The sequence below is a fragment of the Schistocerca serialis genome, chromosome 8 (genome assembly GCF_023864345.2).
Source record: "Schistocerca serialis cubense isolate TAMUIC-IGC-003099 chromosome 8, iqSchSeri2.2, whole genome shotgun sequence".
Lineage (NCBI taxonomy): Eukaryota > Metazoa > Arthropoda > Insecta > Orthoptera > Acrididae > Schistocerca > Schistocerca serialis.
Genome location: NC_064645.1, coordinates 34,439,643 through 34,464,446, shown reverse-complemented (window position 1 = coordinate 34,464,446; position 24,804 = coordinate 34,439,643). Strand labels below are relative to the sequence as shown.

General features: G+C 39.8%; 1 protein-coding gene across 1 annotated transcript in view; it reads right to left on the bottom strand.

Moving 5' to 3' along the window:
• Positions 1-24,804, bottom strand: part of LOC126416542 (uncharacterized) — a 121,520-nt gene that overhangs the window by 50,496 nt on the left and 46,220 nt on the right. Inside the window, exon 2 of the mRNA XM_050084287.1 lies at positions 14,481-14,601. Within this exon, the coding sequence (XP_049940244.1) occupies positions 14,481-14,601 (121 nt within the window). The remainder of the gene's footprint in view (positions 1-14,480; positions 14,602-24,804) is intronic.

Here is a 24,804-nt window from a genome sequence, read left to right as displayed (position 1 = left end):
AGTTTATCCAGGTCCCATCTCCTTAAATTCCCACCTTTTTGCAGTTTCTTCAGTTTTAATGTACATTTCATAACCAATAGATTGTGGTCAGAGTCCACATCTGCCCCTGGAAATGTCTTACAATTTAAAACCTGGTTCCTAAACCTCTGTTTTACCATTATATAATCTATCTGAAACCTTTTAGTATCTCCAGGGTTCTTCCATGTATACAACCTTCTTTCATGATTCTTGAATCTAGTGTTAACTATGATTAAGTTGTGCTCTGTGCAAAATTCTACCAGGCGGCTTCCTCTTTCATTTATTATCCCCAATCCATATTCACCTACTATGTTTCCTTCTCTCCCTTTTCCTACTACCGAATTCCAGTCACCCATGACTATTAAATTTTCCCCTCCCTTCACTATCTGAATAATTTCTTTTATTTTGTCATACATTTGTTCAATTTCTTCGTCATCTGCAGAGCTGGTTGGCATATAAACTTGTTCTTCTGTAGTAGGCGTGGGCTTCATGTCTATCTTGGCCACAATAATGCGTTCACTATGCTGTTTGTAGTAGCTTACCCGCATTCCTATTTTTTTATTCATTATTAAACCTACTCCTGCATTACGCATATTTGACTTTGTATTTATAACCCTGTATTCGCCTGACCAAAAGTCTTGTTCCTCCTGCCACCGAACTTCACTAATTCCCACTATATCTAACTTTAACCTATCCATTTCCCTTTTTAATCTTTCTAACCTACCTGCCCGATTAAGGGATCTGACATTCCATGCTCCGATCCGTAGAACGCCAGTTTTCTTTCTCCTGATAACGACATCCTCCTGAGTAGTCCCTGCCCGGAGATCCAAATGGGGGACTATTTTACCTCCGGAATATTTTACCCAAGAGGATGCCATAATCATTAACCATACAGTAAAGCTGCATGCCCTCGGGAAAAATTACATCTGTAGTTTCCCCTTGCTTTCAACCATTCGCAGTACCAGCACAGCAAGGCTCTTTTGGTTAGTGTTACAAGGCCAGATCAGTCAATCATCCAGACTGTTTCCCCTGCAACTACTGAAAAGGCTGCTGCCCCTCTTCAGGAACCACACGTTTGTCTGGCCTCTCAACAGATACCCCTCCGTTGTGGTTGCACCTACGGTACGGCTATCTGTATCGCTGAGGCACGCAAGCCTCCCCACCAACGGCAAGGTCCATGGTTCATGAGGGGGGGGGGGGGGGGGGCTGTTGAAGTAGCTATACATTATGCAACAAATTTAACAATTTTTTAATAGGGTTTATGTTCACTGACACAAAAAAATATTCAATTTCCTACTTCACTTCCTATGGGTCTGTTATTCTTCTTCTTCTTCTTATTATTATTATTATTTCTTATACTATTACTAATAATAATAATAATAATAATACTTTCTAAAGTAGGCTAAGTTCTTCCTCAGGGTTCAAACTATCCCCATACCGAATTTCATCGAAATCAGCTAACCAGTTTAATCGTGAAAAAATAATAGATAGCGTTTCTTTCCTATTTAATAGTATTAGTACACATTTAACACATTGAGGACTGTGTAAACATTGTGTTAATTACGTTTATTTGTATTATGTTGAACATATCAACCAACAAAAGCATTTTCATAAATATGAAAAAGGTGAAAACTAGAAGAGCTGTAGCCTCTTAGGTTACCCATATAAATAATTTCACATAGCTTTATTTTTGTTCTCAGGGACGCACACAAGAACATTTGATAAAAGAAACTGAAATTTAACTCACTGAACATTAAATTACTGAAGAAAAGCTCTCAAAACTAAGCATGTCAGAGTGTTCACAGTTAGGTCTCGATATTCTCACGACACCTGTGTACAAAAATGTATCATTGCCACAGAGCCCTGTAATGTGAAGCACCCAGAATTCTTGGTACTTATACTCGACTCACAGACTGGCTCTCATGTAGTTCGATTGTAGCTGTGGCAGAAATACTGTCAGCTGCAGTGGGAGCTCAGGTTATCTAATATCCCTCAAGTGGTCGTGGTGTGACATGTCGGTGAGGTATCCACAACTGTCGGAGGTAAAATCCACGCCAGCTTGACACATTCAAGGGATACTTCCAAGGCTGCGCTGTTGTATAGAATGTCCACGGTGTGATCCCCTCTACTCGACAGAGGGAAAGGACCAGTGTACGATGGCTGTAATGGCAATCTGAATAGGTGTGTGCACAGTATCACATGCAAACAGCTGCATAAGTGTCTGTGCACAAATACCAGATGGTGAGGAGCAGGCGGGCAGCAGAGATTGGTGCAGTGCAGTGCAGTGCACTAACCGTGGAAGTTCTGCTGTGTCAGGTAGAGGTGCTGGCACTGGAATGCGTAGAGGCTCACTATAAATCATTTCAGCCACAGATGCACTGTTATCAGGTTTGCCTTTGTCCTTTCTTCTCAGTGTCACAGAAGTGATGGATTTAAGATTCTGTGCCACCATTCTATCGTACCATTATTAGTCGTGTGGTAGCTGGTTGTGTGGCATTGCTGAAAGCTGCACAGTTTGGCTAGTTCCTTGAACAGCGTGGATTGAAACTGGTGGCCTCGATCGGTCGTAATGTGGAGAAGGCACCCAAACTGTGCAATCCACATAAATGTTTTTCCCATAGTTTCGGCTCAGATGGCAGCAATTGGGATAGTCTCCACCCACTGTGTACATCTGTCTACAGCTGTGAACGTGTGGCTATAGAGTGGTGAGAGGAGGTCGATGTGAATGTGTGCCTATCTATCGAGTGTGCCTCGGAAGTTACCAAAATTGCAAGCGTGTGATGACCCACTTTACTCTGTCAGCTAAGGATGCGAGAACATGCCGACATGTGTGCGTCTTTCTTTGAGAAAGGTCACACGAAGTGGCCTGTAAGTAGTCTGACCGTAGCATCGGTCCCGAGAAGAGGTAAGCCTTGGACGCTACCGAAGGTTATCTGGTGGAACCTCTGCGAAATGCGTGGGCATAGTTTGTTCCAAGAGATTTCATTCCACAGTTTCAACATAAGAGTTGGACGCCAGAATCTGATAAATATGTAGTCCTGCAGACCAGTCACTTGACAGCGGTAGCGATTGTGGATCCTTGGCCTGCTCTACAGCGAGTTCTCTTGTCTGTAATTACCACCAGAAAAGTAGCCAACTGCTAAATTTTCAGCACCGCTTAATTGTCAAATGTCTCTCGTAAACTGGTTTATGAACTCAAGATGCCGAAACTGCATATGTGAGCAAGTGTCTCTAGTGAAGTTCTTGAACACAGAAGTAATGGGTTTGTGATCTGTAAAAATAGTCTGTGGTTGAGCTTCTGTTTGAGGCCAGATGTATCTGACTGCCTCATAGTTTCTTAACAGTTCTCTGTCATATGCACTCCACTTCTGCTGGACTGGCTGCAACTTTTTAGAGAAAAACTTGAGTGGCTGCCAATGTGGATCTGCTCATTGATCAACTACAGTTCTAATTGCCGACAGACTTGCCTTGACTCCTGCAGCCTGGTGTATGTGTGAGATACTGGATGAGTGAGTAACACTGCTCAACTTAAGCTGGAAGTTGCGAAATGCTTCTTCAATTTTGAGTGTCCACTCAAGAGATATATGCATCCAGTGGTGTCACAGTCCACGAGTACGTCTGTGCATGTTGTCAGTATAGCTGATGTTGCTGGGAGGTGACGACAACAAAAATTTATGGTACCCAGGAACCGTCTCAGTTGATGGTAATCAGCTGTCTTTAGTAGAGATTGTAGCACTGTAATCTCTCTGCCAATGGGCAATTGCTTTTGGCCAAAACTGTGTGGTCCAGGAAGATGGATCGAGTCTTCCCAATAATGCATTTGTTTGCATTTACCACTGTTCCATAGTTAAACAGCTGTTGACCTTTAGCTCGAGGGAGAACACCGAGATGTTACCTAAGTAAGTGAAACAAAATAAAAGTCCTTTGAGTACCTCATCTGCAGAATGTTGCTGTGACCGAGCGGTCTTTTTGAGTCCAAAAGACATGAATAAAAATTCGAATAAACCAAATGGCATGATCACTGCAGTCTTCAGAATGTCACTAGTGCATACTGGTGTTTGGTTGTATGCTTTTTTACAACTGAGGATGCTAAAAACCTGTACACCAGCTAGTGCGCGCATGAAGTCCTGTATGTTAGAGACCGGTTACCCTTCTGGCATCAACCGTACATTTAAGGCCCAGTAATAGCCACACATCCTATACGAGCTGTCTTTCTTGTGGACAAGATGTAGAGGCAAAGACTGTGGGCTGTCAGATTGGCTAATGATTCCAGTCTACAACATTTTTTACAAAAATTGTGTTCGTCTCTGTTAAACGGTTGGGTGCAATTCTGCATGCACATATTGGGACAAGTAGTTTGGATGTGGTGTGCTGTATTGTGTTTGATGCTGTTGTGATGTGCGGTTCGCTTGATGGTTGAATTACGTGGTCCTCCAAAGGTTTCTGTGTTGTAGTTGTGCTGTGTTTATTAGAGGCGTATACATTGTCAACAGATTCAGAGACATCAGTGACTACAAATGACTGTGTGAATTGTCTGGAGAAACCAACATTGAACTTTATCTCTGTAAGTATTGATCATAGAGTTGATGATTGCCATCAACGACACTAGAACATCCTTTTTGTTGTCCAGTGTGTGGCCGACAGGCAGCGTGGTGATGTTGGAACCAGAGTCTATAAGACTGTCTGACACAGACAGTCCCTTTGATGTAGTTGAGTGTATGTAAGGACGTGGCTGCTGCTTATGGTGTGTAGACACTGCACTGCTACTGTGGACTGTCTTGCCATCAGAGTGAGCATCATTTCACAGTGTGTTGGCGAAAATGTTTGTCACACCATCATACCCCATGGGAGCTCTTCCACTGTTCCTGAGTTCGACTGTTAGCACCTTATCATTGCTAATGTGTGTGCATCTATGTTGCCAGTGCTCCCACTGTGGTTCTTGAGCTTCAAATGTAATTGGAATGTTCAACGGGTATTATAACATGATGGCTGCACAGTCCAGAGTTGTCGTCTCTGGTGAGCTCAGTCAGTAGTGGTCCACCAATGTCATGGCAATTGTTGTGGATCAGGGCCGGCGCAAGGCACGTGCGAAATGTGCAGCCGCATGGGGCAGCACTTTCCGAGGGGCGGCAAATCTGCCGCCCCCCTTTTTTTCTTAACATTCATGCCCAAGAGGGGATTCAGAACCAAACCTCGGAGGGAGCGGCTTCGGGAACTGTGGCATGGCGCCTCTAGTAACTGCCGGCCGCCCCTGTTGAACAAGGGGAGGGAGGAGGACTAATTTCTTCCTTTCCACTTTGGCAGCACCGTCGTGTTTATGCTGGAGGAACAGAGAGGGGTAAGCAGTCTGGTGTACACGCCAGTATTCCTATGAGTGGAGCGCTGCCAGCCTGTTACGCGCTGTGCGTTTACTCACAACTGATTTTGCGGAAGATGAAATCTAATTTGGAAATTTGAATGCAATGTTCAATACTGTGATTACATGTTAAACCTGAAGCAATTTTGCTAAGTCCTTCAATGGCAGTTTCCGAATGTTTTATTCTTCCTGCACTGTGGAAAAAAAATTGTTGAACATTACTACATTCATACATGTCCAACACCTACAATAGCTAGAAGTATTCAGAATGGGTAAATACGCTGCGAATAGTTACAAGGGATAAAGACATTGCTAATTAGCCTGGCATAAGTTGGGTTTTGATGTATTTTTGAAAATTTTTGCTATCCGTTTCTGAGTGATAGTGGGACGTTTTGGTTTTTGAGCTATGAAACACCTGTCTCCCCCTGCATGAACAATTATTAAACTCTGACTGGCACTTTTGTTTGACAATACTACTCACACACTATCACTTTGCCGACATTTATTTACTGTATAATGCTTGTGAATCCATGTTTCATCTTAGTAAACTACTGGTCACTTTGATTATGATGAAAACCTGAGAAAGTATGGTCTTTTAGCAACAATGCCCTCTTGTCTGCACAAAACAAAATGGTTCAAATGGCTCTGAGCACTATGGGAATTAACATCTGAAGTCATCAGTCCCCAAGAACTTAGAGCTACTTAAACCTAACTAACCTAATCACAACACACAGATCCATGCCCGAAGCAGGATTCGAACTTGTGACTTTAGCGGTTGCGTGGTTTCAGACTGAAGCGCCTAGAACCGGTCGGCCACAACAGCCGGCCCACAAAACAAAATGTTTATTTTGACACCTTCTACAACGAAAATCCATAGATAGAACATTGCTTCTAAGGGTTTTCTTGCCAACTTTAAAGCTCATTTCAGTTTGACAAAAGTTGTGCAGTTTTCACAAAGTTCATATTTCTTTCTATTGTTCATAATGCCGTAGAAATTGCTACCTGATAATACATTTATCCATATTATCGGTCGCATACTTATTGTGAGCTTCTTGCTTCTTCTTCTCGGGTGCTACTTTAACCGTAGCCTCGCTATACCTTGTCACGTGACGTAGTTTCTGGCACTGCCGCGTCACCGCTTTGCCTTTCCAGGCAATAGGTATTGTTGCGTTCTCTACAATGAAAACTACAGAATTCGTTTTGGTTGTTGGCCAAGGGAGTCAAGATTGGTCAGAAGCACTTTCACTGCGTTTTGTAAGAACAGAAGAATTGGTGCGTCCAAATTTCTTGCAACTTGGGATGTAATAGGTAAGTGCTTTTCAGATAACGTGCAATTAGTATTGCACGTGCACATTTCTCGTAAGTTAGAATTTTTCAATTTCAAGATTGCAGAATAGGAAAACTTATTTTTCTTGTGATCTGTTACTTCAAAAATTGGCAAGTCGGGAAATAAGCACGCATCGTCCCAATAGGTAGAATGAAAATAAAGCGAAGAAAAGTGAAGTGATACGGCGATGACTAATTTGTTACCCCTTATTCCATAATCAGACACAAAAGAAGTGACACATGGAAATTACGACAGATGTCGAGTGTCAGTTCTTTGAAATGAACAAACGCAGTGCTATGAGTTAATATGTTTCGACTAGCATTAGTACCCGTAGATGCCCGGGTGTGTATTTATTGCATTATTATGTTACTCCATGTCCTTATTCTTCCTCTCTCCATTATCTTCCACCCCATTCTTTGACCATTTCACCTGCGTCTGAGGTGAAATTCGGCCAGAAATTCAATTTCACATGGCTCAGTTCTTATGACTTCATCTCCGGAACAGTGTATCCTACAGTAATATAATTTTCCGTTTACATGCAGTGGAATATCAAGAAATTGTCTGTGAAGTGTGTTGCAAATAAAGTTAGTACACAGACATCAACAGTTAATTTCATGCAATTGTTCTTTACAGGCTAGATTGAAACACGTCCAACAGTAGAAAAAGACTGTCTGGCAGTGAATGTAGGAAAAGACGGGCGCTGAAGGAAGATGATGATAAGAAGCAAAAGGATGCACTACAACGATATTTAAAGCCAAAGAGAGAACGACCTGGCAGCGGTGAGGGTAGAAAAATAGATCCTGAAAGTACAGAAACTAATGGAGCTACTGCAGCTACATCTTTATCTTCAGGACATGACCAGAAAGTTGACGAACACAGTACTACGACCACCGCATAAAGCAGCAATGCTGACGGTGGCCCATCTACAATATGTTCAACAGACATCGTCTGGACTCAAGACCTGCTTTGTGATGACAGCTTCGAGATTGAAACACCAGGCAGAACTGAAATTAGGCAACCTGATTCTGAAAATACCGGAGGAACATCAGCCAAAGTACTCACCACCGGAGAAGTGATTGAAGGTGAGCCTAAACTGGAAGATACAATTGACTCAGATTCCGAAAGATGGCCGGAAATTATTACCGACTGCATTCGAACAACTTTGGTCATGCGAGGTCATCCCGAATGTGTTAAGGAAGCTGAAGAATGTCCTAAAAATGCGGACAACCGGCGTTTCAGCCCTGTGCACTACAGCTATTCTCTGGAGAATTTAGAAGAAGCAGATAGACATTGGTTGGTGTACTCAAAGAGCAAGGATGTTGTGTTCTGCTTTTTTTGCAAACTTTTTTCATCATCTACAGTAAAAATTGTAAAGAACAGTATAAGCAACTGGCGGCATATTGCTTTGTATCCCGAAAGTCACGGGAACTCTACCAAGCATTTGAATTCACATAAAAAGAGGATCGTGTATTCCGAGGGACTGAAAAAGTCACAAACTGTCAACGCCGATCATCAAAGGCTTCTGAATACTGAAAGCGAACATTGGTAAAATGTTCTTGAGCACTTAATAGCAATAATTCATTTCCTGGGTCTGCAATGTCTGCCTTTGAGAGGAAGTACAAATACACTCTTTCAGCCTGACAATGGGAACTTCTTGAAACTCGTTGAATTATTCAGAAAGTTCAACACTGTGATGATGGAGCACCTGCACAGAACAAAGCAAGGTTAAAACAAGGGTCATCATTATCTTGGAAAAGAAACACAGAATGAAATAATTCATGTTATTGGATCATCTATAACCAACAACATTCTATTAATGACGAAATCTGCAAAATATTACAGTATAATTCTGGACTGCACACCAGATATTTCAAAAATCAAGCAGATGACAGTTGTGGTACATTTCGTCCAGGAGACAAGACTCGACGGGGTGTATGATGTCCGAATTTGGAAGCATTTCCTGGGATTTCTTCCAGTGCCCAATTCTTCAAGCTCCACTTTGACGCAGGTCGTACTCAAGTTCTTGGAAGATAAAAAAATCCTATTCTGTAATATGAGAGTGCAAGGATACGACAATGGAGCTAACATGAAAGGAAAGAAGTCTGGTCCCCAGAAAAGAATTTCAGATATGAACAAGAGAGCATTTTATATACCATGTAGCAGTCACTCATTGAATCTTGTTGTAAACGATGCTGCTATGTCTTCTAAATATGCTGTTTCCATGTTTTCAACAAGCTTGTATGACTTTTTCTCGTCCTCCGTACGACGTTGGGATGTCTTGAAGAAGTATCTGCCTAAACTGTTGCTGAAGCCATTAAACGATACAAGATGGGAAAGTCACATCGATGCACTTACTCCCCTGAGGTTTCAAATCGGAGGTGTTTATGATGCACTGGTTCAGATATCAGAAGAATTCGATGGCATGACCGCTCACAAAGCAACGTCACTTGTGAATCAAATAAAAAAATTACATATTTTTCACTTCTCTGGTAATCTGGTACGACGTTCTGCTTCACATCAGTGTACTCAGTAAGACCCTCCAGACCATTGACATAAATGTTTCTGAGGCAGTGGAAATGCTTGAAAAAACGAAAGCATATTTTGAGACCTGCAGAACAGAAGAAAAGTTTGTGTCTTTCTTGATGGATTCCAAAGAACTGGCTAAAGAATTAGACCTAGAAGATCTAATGTTACCACGGATAAGCGTTTCCCAGCGACGAAGTAAGAAGCCAATACACTTTACCTATGAAGGAAGGGATGAGACAATAGATGACCCAACAAAACGTTACAAGATTGAATTCTACTATTATCTTATAGATATAGTAACCACATATTTGGATGAGAAATTCAATCAACTGAAATCCCATTGTGATTATTTTGATTTTCTCTACAACATTGGTGACCTGAAGAATGCACCTCCTGACAGCCTGGACACAAAGTGTAGAAACCTCGCAGGGATTTTGCAAGATCATGAGTCAAGCGACATTGATGCTCTGGAGTTGAGGGAAGAACTAAAAGTGCTTTCAACATTGTTGAAACCAGGAATAGGTCCAAAAGAGACTCTGAAGTTTATAGGAAGACATAGTTTTTGCCCTAATGTTATCATTGCTCTGAGAATTCTCCTAATATTCCCAGTGACAGTTGCGAGTCGAGAGAGGGGTTTCTCAAAACTGAAATTGATAAAGACATACCTCCGATCAACGATGAGCCAAACTCGTTTGAATGATCTTGCAACAATATTGATTGAGCACGAGCTTGCAGAGAACTTAAATTACACAGATTGTGTGAAAGAGTTTGCACAAGCAAAAGCCAGGAAGGTTCGATTTGTCTAGTATTTCTTTAAATTTTTGTATAATAATCAGTGTCTTGGTTATTTACTGTGTTGTTTCTTATTTTGTTCAACATTAAATAGTTACTGTAAATATTATTGTTCAAACCAAATTATCATTAAATTGTAAATATATTTTGTTTTCCGTTGAATACATTATCTGTTCACAACCATTGAAAAATGTTTATTTACATTAACTGTAAGTTCATGCTGTGCGGGATTAGCCAAGCCGACTGTGCGGCTGATCCTGGCGGAGGTTCGAGTCCTCCCTTGGGCATGGGTGTGTGTCTTTGTCCTTAGGATAATTTGGGTTAAGTAGTGTGTAAGCTTAGGGGCTGATGACCTTAGCAGTTAAGTCCCATAAGATTTCACACACATTTGAACATTTTTGCAAATTCACAAGGCTTATTAAAATTAGCTAGATTTCTTCAATCAGGTTTGACTCCATTTTTGGGCTGGTGCTCAGCGACTGTTTTGTACAAATCTGTAGAGAATGTCACCAATCAGTCGCAATTTCCAGATCTACATAGATTTCGGGACAGTGTGGCTGTTCTCAATGGTTTGAGTTATGTTTTCATCTATACCGTCATGCTGAACATAACTGTCAACATGACGGTTTAGATGTAAGCACATATTAAAAACTTTGAGACTGGCCACTTAGTGGCTGAAACCTACATAAATCTGAAAAGTAAAAACAAAAATTGCAATTGATTGCTGACATTTCAATTTCCTACAGATTTGTTTAAATAAAATTCCACAAATGTTGGGTAAAAAAAAAAAAAAAAAAAAGATGGGGGGGGGGGGGGGGGGGCGCAATTTAGCAGCTCACCCGAGGCGGCACTTGGACTTGCGCTGGCCCTGTTGTGGGTGACTCAAACATTTTGTAAACTCTGTCAGTGATCTGCAGTAATTTTTTGGGTGACTTATTGTCATGTACTGCCAATGCCATACATACTTAGGTCAGTAGCTATTGATGTCAAATGTGTAGTAACAAATCACTGCACACTGAGAAACTGTTCATTAAATTACATAGGTGTAGCAGAACTATGATGAGTTTTTGTCATCATGTTTCTCCTTATATAGTTCTTGCTTGTCACTGAGATTGATGGTTTGTATGGCAGGACATTAGGTCATTTTTCAGTTTGTTGTAAGCTCTGTCTGGTGGCGTGTGCAGACCAATGTTTTGGTTTGTTGGTCCAAATTACTTATCACCAAGGCGAGTTGTTCATGGTTGTTGATGACTTGTTGCTGGTGAAATATATTCTTCGATACCATGAACCACATTTGTGGTCGGGTGGGCATAAGCAGTGGTGCTTGTAATGTGGCATGGATGAACTGCTGGAAGTGATGGATGGACATCTCATCGTTTCAAACTGTGTTCGCAGCTCTGTTATACAGGGTGCTCCATTGATTCTGACCGGGCCAAATATCTCATGAAATAAGCGTCAAACAAAAAAACTACAAAGAACAAAACTTGTCTAGTTTGAAGGGGGAAACCAGATGGCACTGTGGTTGGCCCGCTAGATGTCGCTGCCATAGGTCAAACGGATATAAACTGCGTTTTTTAAAAATAGGAACCCCCATTTTTTATTACAAATTTGTTTAGTATGTAAAGAAATATGAATGTTTTAGTTGGACCATATTTTTTGCTTTGTGATAGATGGCGTTCTAATAGTCACAAACATATGGCTCACAATTTTAGATGAACAGTTGGTAACAGGTAGGCTTTTTTAAATTAAAATACAGAACATAGGTACGTTTGAACATTTTATTTCGGTTGTTCCAATGTGATACATGTACCTTTGTGAACTTATCATTTCTGAGAATGCGTGCTGTTACAGGATGATTACCTGTAAATACCACATTAACTCAATAAATGCTCAAAATGATGTCCGTCAACCTCAATGCATTTGGCAATACGTGTAATGACATTCCTCTCAACAGCGAGTAGTTCGCCTTCCGTAATGTTCGCACATGCATTGACAATGTGCTGACCCATGTTGTCGGTGGATCACGATAGCAAATATCTTTCAACTTTCCCCACAGGAAGAAATCCGGGGACGTCAGATCTGGTGAATGTGCAGGCTTTGATGACCAATCCACTTGTCATGAAATATGCTGTATAAAGTAAAACATTCATATTTCTTTATGTACTACACGAATATGTAGTAAAAAATGGGGGTTCCTATTTAAAAAAATGCAGCTGATGTCCGTTTGACCTGTGACAGCGCCATCTAGTGGGCCAGCCATAGTGCCATCTGGTTTCCCCTTTCAAGCTAGACGAGTTTCGTACTTTGTAGTTTTTTCGTTTGATGCTTATTTTGTGAGATATTTGGCCCGGTTACTATCAATGAACCAAACTGCAGAGTTCATTTTAAACATGGTTACAATGCAGAAGTATTTAACTGAGCAGGAAGTGTAGACTGCAGGGTTTGCTTGGCACAAGATGTGTCTGGCGCTGGCTAGGTAATGGAAGGCAGTACGTTTGGTGCAGGCTACAGTATTGGTGTTTGGGGGCAGAACTTTGTTGGATGGGCATTGGCTTGTTCCTGTTAATATGGACAAAATGGGAAACAGCTACTAGCTGAATTCTTCAGCTGAAACTCCGAGAACAGGAATGGTATTACATCTGAATCTACAACTGAGTTTTACGGTACATTCTTTAGTGCTAAAGAACTGAGGGTGTTAAACTGCACCAGCTGTTATTCACCCACTGTGTTTCCATCATATGCATCCATGTTGATTGTGGATACATATTTAAATGAGTTCTTTTGTGGAGCAATTGAGTTAGATTTAATGGTAAAAGATTTAATCATTTTTCAAAAGTTGTTTTGGTAAATTAACAACCTTTGATCAAGAAAGAGAGTATGTAATGTTAGCTGAGATTGGTAATGGAATGTACATTTCAAATAGCTTGGTTTTAATAAACATATCAAAGTGTTACTCTGCACCTCATCTACATAACCCTCACTCCACACACACACACACCTGGTACAATGGAGATGGCTAATTCATACTCTGAGGAGACATTTGTCATTGAACTTGACATGTGATACTTTAATCCAGAGAATATCTGGGCAAAACTTGTAGACAGTGATTTGATAGTGGATGACAGTCATGTGACAGTCATGTGAGCTGAACAACTCACACGCACATATACATATCAGTTACCTATGAACATCAATTATATCGCTATATCTTCACATTTATCAGCAGATGGTGTACTCACTATTGCAGTCCTGAGGGAATCACAACAGCTACCTCACTCCATGTCACAGACAGCTTCATATCCTTCTTACCAACGCACTATCCTAGCTGTCCCAGCCTCCATTGCTACCTGCTTTGAGTGAATCTTGTCTCTTTCTTTATATCTGGCCACAGCTTGGTTGGAAACTTTCATCAAGTTGGACTGATACCGAAAAATGGTCCAGAGATACAGCTGGTCGAGTACATTTGGACTCGGCCCACCTGTTCAACAATGCACGCTGACAACTGCTCCCTCCCACCCCACCCCTACCCACCTAGTGTAAAATAATTATTTGCTGTACATATTTCTCATTTACCCTTCTCTATCAATATAGAATATTGTGAAGACACTAGCATGAACAATGCTTCTCAGCAGTGAACTCGTGCATCTGAGTGCAGGGCTGGGTGGACTCCAAGGAAGTCAGTTCACTTTAGAACCTTGTACCGTGTGGTGTTTTGTATGTTTGGTTATGAGTGATAAAGCAATACTGTCATATCAATGTGTTGTCTCTGTTATGGTATGATCCGTGCACCACACTGACCAGTACTTACCTTCCTGAGAGGAAATTACTTATTCTACAAATAAAAAAATGTCTTGTAAATATAAAATATAGTTTATAGATTTCATAACTTGTATTGAATGGAAAATTTCAATTTCTAGCTATTCAGAGAAAAAATGATTAAAATATTATCAAGCAAATGAAGTACCAGTGTTGATATGGTGTGATTCTTGTTATACATCAGTGTGTCAAGTGAGTTAAGTTTTCCTTTCCTAGAGTTATGTTAGTGCTCAGAAGAAATCTGTCAATTTCTCACTCCTTTATTACTTGTTCACTTCCTTACTAAGTATCTTTTTCAAATTGTTTACCAGTTCCCTATGATTTATTTATGCAGTATGAAATTTTTCTATCATAGCATTGTAGCCACAGAAAATATGGCAATGGAGACTTTAGAAGGCCAAAGCATAGTAAATACAATAGTACTGTAGATAAAAGATGAAACAATATTCATTACCACAAAACTGACTATATGTTGTATCAATAAAAAATGCACTCACTGACTAGGTGTTGGGGTTTGTTAGAATAATCATTATGCAGTCAGATAGTATATATCTTCATGTGAAGCTGTTTAATACTTTTGGAACATGATGAAGAAATGCAGACAAAAAAGAGGTAGTATATTTAATAAATTTATCTGTGACTTACCTTAAGTACATCTTATCATGGTTTTGATTGTAATGCATCTCCATTAAATGAATCAAATATCTAATCATGTGATTTTGGTCTGCAATATCCTTTTCCAATTTACTGAAGTGTTCTATGTTCCCTGTAAGGAAAGATAGTAATATTTTTTACATTCAGCTATACAAAAACAAAGGGAAAAAAGCGTTTGGAGCATTGTTTAACAAGACACAGTTAGATAACTGTGAGGTGAATGAATTTAGTTTGCAGATAATAGTTATGACAGAAATGATAACATACTGGAATAGTTGGCCACAAATTTCAGTGACTAGGAGAGAAGGGGCACATTTAAACTAAGGCCACCACTCAACAATTTCATTTCTCACCATGGTCAACAGGCAAAAAAAAATAAAGTTTCACAACAGGACAGTAACTGGCAATGGATTCCTCTAAATTACTATCTGTAAAAAGATTGCTGTTCAGTAATGATGTTCCTTGGTATGTGCAATACAGCTTCAGTTTTGTTCCTAGTAGAACATTTTTGTTACTGAATATTAATTGAGCCAAATGAAATTTATTCATCCAGTGTACTCAAATATACTATAAACCACTTCAAACATATTTTCTATAATTAACAGTTCTTTAACCTTATTGGCTGCACATGGGACAGATTTCCACAAATTCTTTGTGGTTGATTGCCACACTGGTCACATGTACCTCTGGCCCATCCTATGTAATTTGTTTTAGCAATAATATGTTACTACTACAATAATGTACAGGGTTATAAACACTAAATCAAATAGGGGTAATGCAGGAGTAGGTTTAATAATGAATAGGAAAATAGGAATGCGGGTAAGCTACTACAAACAGCATAATGAACGCATTATTGTGGCCAAGATAGATACGAAGCCCACGCCTACCACAGTAGTACAAGTTTATATCCCAACTAGCTCTGCAGATGATGAAGAAATTGAAGAAATGTATGGTGAAATAAAAGAAATTATTGAGATAGTGAAGGGAGACGAAAATTTAATAGTCATGGGTGACTGGAATTCGTCATTAGGAAAAGGGAGAGAAGGAAACGTAGTAGGTGAATATGGATTGGGGGTAAGAAACAAAAGAGGAAGCCGCCTGGTAGAATTTTGCACAGAGCACAACTTAATCATAGCTAACACTAGGTTCAAGAATCATGAAAGAAGGTTGTATACATGGAAGAACCCTGGAGATACTAAAAGGTTTCAGATAGATTATATAATGGTAAGACAGAGATTTGAGAATCAAGTTTTAAATTGTAAGACATTTCCAGGGGCAGATGTGCACTCTGACCACAATCTATTGGTTATGAACTTTAGATTAAAACTGAAGAAATTGCAAAAAGGTGGGAATTTAGGGAGATGGGACCTGGATAAACTGAAAGAACCAGAGGTTATAGAGAGTTTCAGGGACAGCATAAGGGAACAATTGACAAGAATGGGGGAAAGAAGAATGGGTAGCATTGAGGGATGATGTAGTGAAGGCAGCACAGGATGAACAAGATAAAAAGACAAGGGCTAGAAGAAATCCTAGGGTAACGGAAGAAATACTGAATTTAATTGATGAAAGGAGAAAATATAAAAATGCAGTAAATGAAGCAGGCAAAAAGGAATACAAACGTCTCAAAAATGAGATCGACAGGAAGTGCAAAATGGCTAAGCAGGGATGGCTAGAGGACAAATGTAAGAATGTAGAGGCTTATCTCACTAGGGGTAAGATAGATACTGCCTACAGGAAAATTAAAGAGACCTTTGGAGAAAAGCCTCCCCATGAACCATGGGCATTGCCGCTGGTGGGGAGGCTTACGTGCCTCAGCGATACAGTGGCCATACCGTAGGTGCAACCTCAACGGAGGGGTATCTATTGAGAGGCCAGACAAATGTGTGGTTCCTGAAGAGGGGCAGCAGCCTTTTCAGTAGTTGCAGGGGAAACAGTCTGGATGATCGACTGATCTGGCCTTGTAACAATAACCAAAACGGCCTTACTGTGCTGGTACTTCGAACGGCTGAAAGCAAAGGGAAACTACAGCCATAATTTTTCACGAGGGCATGCAGCTTTACTGTATGGTTAAACGATGATGGCGACCTCTTGGGTAAAATATTCCGGAGGTAAGATAGTCCCCCAATCGGATCTCCGGGCGGGGACTACTCAAGAGGACGTTGTTAACAGGAGAAAGAAAACTGACGTTCTACGGATCGGAGCGTGGAATGTCAGATCCTTTAATCGAACAGGTAGGTTAGAAAGATTAAAAAGGGAAATGGATAGGTTAAAGTTAGATATAGTGGGAATTAGTGAAGTTCGGTGGCAGGAGAAACAAGACTTTTGGTCAGGTGAATACAGTGTTATAAATACAAAATCAAATAGGGGTAATGCAGGAGTAGGATTAATAATGAATAAAAAAATAGGAGTGCGGGTAAGCTACTACAAACAGCATAATGAACGCATTATTGTGGCCAAGATAGACATGAAGCCCACACCTACTACAGTAGTACAAGTTTATATGCCAACTAGCTCGGCAGATGATGAAGAAATTGATGAAATGTGTGATGAGATAAAAGAAATTATTCAGATAGTGAAGGGAGACGAAAATTTAATAGTCATGGGTGACTGGAATTTGAGTGTAGGAAAAGGGAGAGAAGGAAAAATAGTACGTGAATATGGATTGGGGGAGAGAAATGAAAGAGGAAGCCGTCTGGTAGAATTTTGCACAGAACATAACTTAATCATAGCTAACACTTGGTTCAAGAATCATAAAAGAAGGTGGTATACATGGAAGAACCCTGGAGATACTAAAAGGTATCAGATAGATTATATAATGGTAAGACAGAGATTTAGGAACCAGGTTTTAAATTGTAAGACATTTCCAGGGGCAGATGTGGACTCTGACCACAATCTATTGGTTATGAACTGCAGATTAAAATTGAAGAAACTGCAAAAAGGTGGGAATTTAAGGAGATGGGACCTGGATAAACTGACTAAGCCAGAGGTTGTACATAGTTTTAGGGAGAGCATAAGGGAACAATTGACAGCAGTGGGGGAAAGAAGTACAGTAGAAGAAGAATGGGTAGCTCTGAGGGATGAAGTAGTGAAGGCAGCAGAGGATCAAGTAGGTAAAAAGATGAGGGCTAGTAGAAATCCTTGGGTAACAGAAGATATATCGAATTTAATTGATGAAAGGAGGAAACATAAAAACGCAGTAAATGAAGTAGGCAAAAAGGAATACAAACGTCTCAAAAACGAGATTGACAGGAAGAGATGAATACACTAAGCAGATTCAGAAGGATGTAGGTTGCAATAGGTACTGGGAGATGAAGAAACTTGCACAGGATAGGGTAGCATGGAGAGCTGCATCAAACCAGTCTCAGGACTGAAGACCACAACAACAACATTGGAGAAAAGAGAACCACTTGTATGAATATCAAGAGCTCAGATGGAAACCCAGTTCTAAGCAAAGAAGGGAAAGCAGAAAGGTGGAAGGAGTATATAGAGGGTCTTAACAAGGGCGATGTACTTGAGGACAATATTTTGGAAATGGAAGAGGATGTAGATGAAGATGAAATGGGAGATATGATACTGCGTGAAGAGTTTGACAGAGCACTGAAAGACCTGAGTCGAAACAAAGCCCTGTGAGTAGACAACATTCCATAACTACTGACAGCCTTGGGAGAGCCAGTCCTGACAAAATTCTACCATCTGGTGAGCAAAATGTATGAGACAAGCGAAATACCCTCAGACTTCAAGAAGAATATAATAATTCCAATCCCAAAGAAAGCAGGTGTTGACAGATGTGAAAATTACCGAACTATCAGTTTAATAAGTCATAGCTGCAAAATACTAACACGAATTCTTTACAGATGAATGGAAAAACTAGTAGAAGCCGACCTCGGGGAAGATCAGTTTGGATTCCGTAGAAATATCAGAACACGTGAGGCAATACTGACCCTACGACTTATCTTAGAAGCTAGATTAAGGAAAGGCAAACCTACGTTTCTAGCATTTGTAGACTTAGAGAAAGCTTTCGACAATGTTGACTGGAATACACTCTTTCAAATTCTGAAGGTGGCAGGGGTAAAATACAGGGAGCGAAAAGTTATTTACAATTTGTACAGAAACCAGATGACAGTTATAAGAGTCGAGGGGCATGAAAGGGAAGCAGTGGTTGGGAAGGGAGTGAGACATGGTTGAAGCCTCTCCCCAATGTTATTCAATCTGTATATTGAGCAAGCAATAACGGAAACAAAAGAAAAATTCGGAGTAGGTATTAAAATCCATGGAGAAGAAATAAAAACTTTGAGGTTCGCCAATGACATTGTAATTCTGTCAGAGACAGCAAAGGACTTGGAAGAGCAGTTGAACGGAATGGACAATGTCTTGAAAGGAGGATATAAGACGAACATCAACAAAAGCAAAACGAGGATAGTGGAATGTAGTCAAATTAAGTCGGGTGATGCCGAGGGAATTAGATTAGGAAATGAGACACTTAAAGTAGTAAAGGAGTTTTGCTATTTGGGAAGCAAAATAACTGATGATGTTCGATGTAGAGAGGATATAAAATGTAGACTTTCAATGGCAAGGAAAGCATTTCTGAAGAAGAGAAATTTGTTAACATCGAGTACAGATTTATGTGTCAGGAAGTCGTTTCTGAAAGTATTTGTATGAAAGTGAAACATGGACGATAACTAGTTTGGACAAGAAGAGAATAGAGGCTTTTGAAATGTGGTGCTACAGAAGGATGCTGAAGATTAGATGGGTAGATCACATAACTAATGAGGAAGTATTGAATAGGACTGGGGAGAAGAGAAGTTTGCGGCACAACCTGACTAGAAGAAGGGATCGGTTGGTAAGACATGTTCTGAGGCATCGAGGGATCACCAGTTTAGTATTGGAGGGCAGCGTGGAGGGTAAAAATCGTAGAGGGAGCCCAAGAGATGAATACACTAAGCAGATTCAGAAGGATGTAGGTTGCAGTAGGTACTGGGAGATGATGAAGCTTGTACGGGATAGAGTAGCATGGAGAGCTGCATCAAACCAGTCTCTGGACTGAAGACCACAACAACAACAATTACGTATTATTAGTATATTGCCATAAAAGCAATAATAGACAGCATGTCTCTTAGAACCACTGCAATTCTATATGAGATATACTATTTTACTTTATTTGACAAACTAAGAGAGAGTAATGCTATGGATATTAAGTTAAGTGATTTTACTCTGACACCAACATCACCAAACTGTTAACACTCAAAGTGTACAAGTGAAATAAGATGAAGAATGCAGACTTTATGATTACATTATTAAAAGTGAACTGTGGACTGAATTGAAAACAAACATGACTTCTTTCTTATGAATATGCAAAATAGCTGGGCTGAAGCATACAAAGTAATTAGGAAGTAAACAAAGTAGCTGTTATTTGTCGGATCAAGGATTTCATCAAATAGTATCAACAGCTCGCCCTAAGTAAACATGAAAATTGTACTGAAGATTGTATATTGCAGTTGGTTCTTTGCATGGTAAGGTGAATTCTACAGTTGAATATGAACCTAGAAAAATCGAATAAAATCCTCCTGTTTTGAGGTGTAGTCCTAAGCCTACTGCAGGAAAATCAAAGAACTGTAAGCAAGCACAAGTAAAGGACACCTGCATCTACATTTTCATTTACACTCTGCAAACCACTCTGAATGGCATGGTAGAGGGTATGTCTCATTATACCAGTTTTTCCTCTTCCATTCGCATATGGCGTGTGAAAAGAACAATTGTTCAAATGCCCCCATAAGCACTGTAATTAATCTAATCTGGCCCTCAGAGTGCCTAAGAGAGTGATGCATTGGGTGTTGTAGCATATTGCAAGAGTGCTCTTTTATGGACGCTTCTTGAACCTTTGTACATTGGCTTTTCCAGGGTAGTTTACATCTATCTTCAAGAGACTATCAGGTCAGTTTCTCCAGCAGCTCTGTGACACTCTCCCATAGCTCAAACAAACCTGTAATTCAATACCACTGTTAGCCCTATTTAGTACAGGTCTCACACACTTGAGCAATATTCTAGGACGAATTGCATGAGCTATTTGTAAGCTATCTCCTATGTGGACTGATTGCATTTCCCTTGTGTTCTAGGAATAAACTGAAGCCTGCCACTTGCAAGCAATCTTCTTTGTAGATTAATTGCATTTTCTTGTGTTCTAGGAATAAACTGAAGTCTGCCACCTGCTTTACTCATAACTGAGCCTATGTGACCATTCTGTTTTATATCCCTACAAAGTGTTACATCAACATACTTGAATGAGTTGATTAATTCCGGCAGTGACATTGATATTACGGTGATAGGATACTACATGTTCGGTTTTGTGAAATGAACAATTTTATATTTTCGAACAGTTAAAACAAGTTGCCAATCTTTGCACCACTTTGAAATCTTGTCAAGATCTGATTGAGTATCTGTGCAGGTTTTTTGGATAATACTTCATTTAGATAAGTGCAGCATTTCCAAAAAGTCTGAGGTTACTATTAATGTCATTCACAGTGTCATGAATATACAACATAAACAGAAAGGGTCCCAACATACTTCCTTGGAGCATACCGAAAGTTATTTCTTCATCTGCTAGTGACTCTCCATCCAAGTCAACTTGTTGTAGCGCCCCTACCAAAAATCTTCAATCCAGTCACAAATTTCATTTGATACCCCATCAAATCATGCTTCTGATAATAAGCGTAGATGTGGTACTGTGTCAAATGTTTTTTGGAAATAAAAAAAATACTGCATCCACCTGGCTGCTTTGTTCCAAACCTTTCAGTGTGTTGTGAAAAAAATGCAAGTTGGAATTCGCATGATCAATGTTTTCAAAATCAATTTTGGTTGACAAGGAGGGAGTCATTCTGTTTGAGATACCTCATTATGTTTGCACTCAGAATATATTCTAAGAGTCTAGAATGAATTTATATCAGTGATACTGGATAATAGTTTTGTTTCTCTCTTCTATTATTCTTTTTGTAGATGGGTGTGACCTGTGCTTTCTTCCGACTACTGGATGCACTTTTTTGTTTGTGGGTCCGACAGATTATAGTTGAAACAAGACCTAACCGAGCCATGAGATTAGTGTAGAATCAGATTGTGTAGAATCATGCTCTGGAGCTTTATTCAGTTTTAATTATTTCAGCTGCTTCTCAATGCCACTGACAGTAGTACTTATTTCACTTATCTTTTCTGTGGTACAAGGATTAAATTAGTGAAATTCTCCTGGGGTTTCATTTGCAAAGGAATATTTAAAAATCAAGTTAAGCAATTCATTTTGCTTTGTTGCCATAGATTTCAGTTCCTGCCTCATCCGTTGGTGACTGGACATTAACTTTGGTGTCACTAACTGCCTTTACATATGACAAGAATTTCTTTGTGTTTTGTGAAAGATCATTCAACAATATTCTGTTACAGTTGTCACTGAAGATGTCACACATTGCTCTCTTGACAATCAAATACATTTCACTCAGCATCTGTCTATATAAAGGCCTGTGCTTCATTTTACACATCTCAAGCAGTTGTCACTGTTTCTTTAGAAGATTTCATACAGTGACTATATGTCATGGAGAGTACCTCCCATCATGAACTGTTGTACTGTTTATATATCTGTCCAGTGCAAGGTCAATTTTTTTTAACCTTGAACCATAGTTCCTTTGCGTGCTCTTGTACTGTGCCTAAAGTCCATGTCCTCCACTGAGACTGCTTTTTTATCTAGTTTACTGAACCTATTAGAAACCCTTTGTACATTGGTAACCATTGTTGATATAATTATTTCAGTCACAGATAGTTTTTTGTGGACAGTCTCATAAAGGTCACATCTGTTTGTCGTTAGAACTGATGATTTTTTATAATCAGAGGGTTCCAAACTATCTGCTCGTGGTAGTTTTCAGAGAAGCCAAGTTTTAATGTTTCACAGGATGTCTTGTCAAGCCCACTATTCAGAAAACTGCAATTATCCCATCTGATTTTTGGATGATTAAACTACCTCTGATGATTACAGTGTGATTATGGAACTTATGTACAAGTGAACTGAGTTTTTCCTCAAATTTTTCAGTTACAATAGGAAGTCAGTTTTGTGGTTGATAGAAGGAGCCAGTTACCGTTTTATGGCCATCTCTGATAGTGAGTCTTACTCTAACAATCTCGCATGAAACTTCAATTTCCATCTAAGCAGATTTGCGTTTCTTATCTATTGCAACAAATACACCACCTCCATATTCCATTAACCTGCCCTTTGAATATATGTTTCAATTTTGCCCAAAACTCTCACTGCTGTCAACTTCAGGTTTTAATCTGCATTCCATACCTAGCAATATGTGAGCTGCACTGCATTTTAGGAGTACTTCAAACCCTGTGACTTTGGCAGTTAACGACTAGGATTTTAAAGCTCATGCCTGCGGATGACATTTCTTTGGATCTCAGTCTGATACTTACAGGTCTCCAACAGGTATCATTGTTTGGACTGGATGGAGAGTTACCTAATCCAAATTCCCCTTGTGTGTACCTCACACACAGTTAGCTTCCTGGTTAGCAGCCTCTGATATGTAATGCACATCTGGCCATTTTGGGGATCCTACAATTCTCAACTCATTGGCACGAGTCTAGGTAGACACAGCACAAGTTGTCACAGAATCCATCACAGTCTCTGGTTGAAACCTTTCGTTCAGCTCAGAACCAGGGTACCATGATTTGTTCTGGGGAAAATGCTGCGTGCTTCAAGTTTTGTTGAAACTCTGTGAACAAGGCCAATGTTTTCAACATTCTCCGCCAGTTGTTGGGGTGGTCCAAGTGTGACCTCAGAGCCCAGATAACAGGCATCATTTGTCCCACTGTGCACTGCCGTCTGTAGTTGGTACCATCTTGTTCCCTCAATGGCTGCTGGAACAGTCTGTTCAGCATGTTGAATGAGTAGCTCAGGCATACACACTGAATTCATATGGTGTTCCTTCCCATCTCTTGCTGGCATTTTCCTAAGGGTTACCGTTATTTGCTGTATGTCTGAATTGCTGATGATTAATAAACCTCTACCCTATTGTTTTGCCTCTCTTTGGCAGAGAGACAGGTGAAGTGAGGCTCAGGGGCTCAGCCTCGTCTTCAGTGGAAGACAGCACCCTGAACTTTTGGTTAGGGTGATGGATTTTAAGAACCTGAAGATATAAATGTCTGTCTATTCCCAAAGGCAGCACCACAAGTAAGGATGGGAAAAGAAAAAGGGAAAAATCATCAATATTAACTAAAAAACTGAACTGAACTGGAAACATTTAAAAGAGAGGGAAAATTGAAGAGTTAGTGTAAGGAAAATTAAACTTGAAAAAAAAAAAAAAAAAATTAAACAACATACATGCAAGGTTGCAAGAAAAGTTATATTGCTTCAAGTTTTTGGTAGTCAGATGGGGAGAAGGTGGACTTGAAAATAATGATGATTAAAAGAGTACAGATCAATGATTTTGAACTTGTGATGTTTGGAGGAAAGAAAAACAAAGTCCTTTTTGAAGAGCAAGTGGAAGAGAAAAATACAGAGTCAAATTCAAGCTGCCAATTCTGTTTTCATTTTTCAGATTTTGTATCTGGAATTTTACTGCAAAAATTTGATTTTCAGCTCTGCATATAATTGTTCACCAAATTTAAAGATTTAAAATGCTGTCACAATCTCCTATCTGACATTGACAGCAACTGCCAGTATCGACACAAAAAACAATGAAAATGTGTGCCTTTTTGGAATTGATTGTCATTGTTGCCCTGTGCACTGTTGTTCTTGTGTCTCGAGCTACGGTGTAAAGTGTACTCTGATTATATTAGGTGTACAAGAGTTATAGTCAGTTCTACAAGAAAGTATATGCCATAATGTTAAGTGTAGCAACTGCACCATCTGTAGTGGTCTTGAATCTGCACTCAATGCGCTTTTGCACAGTGTATACAAAAACATTGTGAGAGTTGAATGTTTCAGTTTGTCAGTAGCAGTTCTGGATATTTACACTTCTTTATGGCCAATTTAAATGCTGAAAAATGTGCAGTATTTATCAAAATATCTTCTGAGGTCTGTTAAGAAGCTATTTGCTTGAAACGAGGCAACTGGATGCTTCAAGAGGATAATGACTGGAAACATTGCAGCCATCTCTGTACAGTGTGGAATCAAGGCAATGGCATGTCCATAATGGACTGGCCTGCAGTGTCTCCAGATACAAATCTTATCAAAAATGTTTAGGTGTTGGTTAAGATGAAGCTTAAAGGAAAGCCAGTATATACTTTGAAGCAGCTGTCATATAAAGTCAGGATGATATGGAAAACGATACCAAGAGAATAT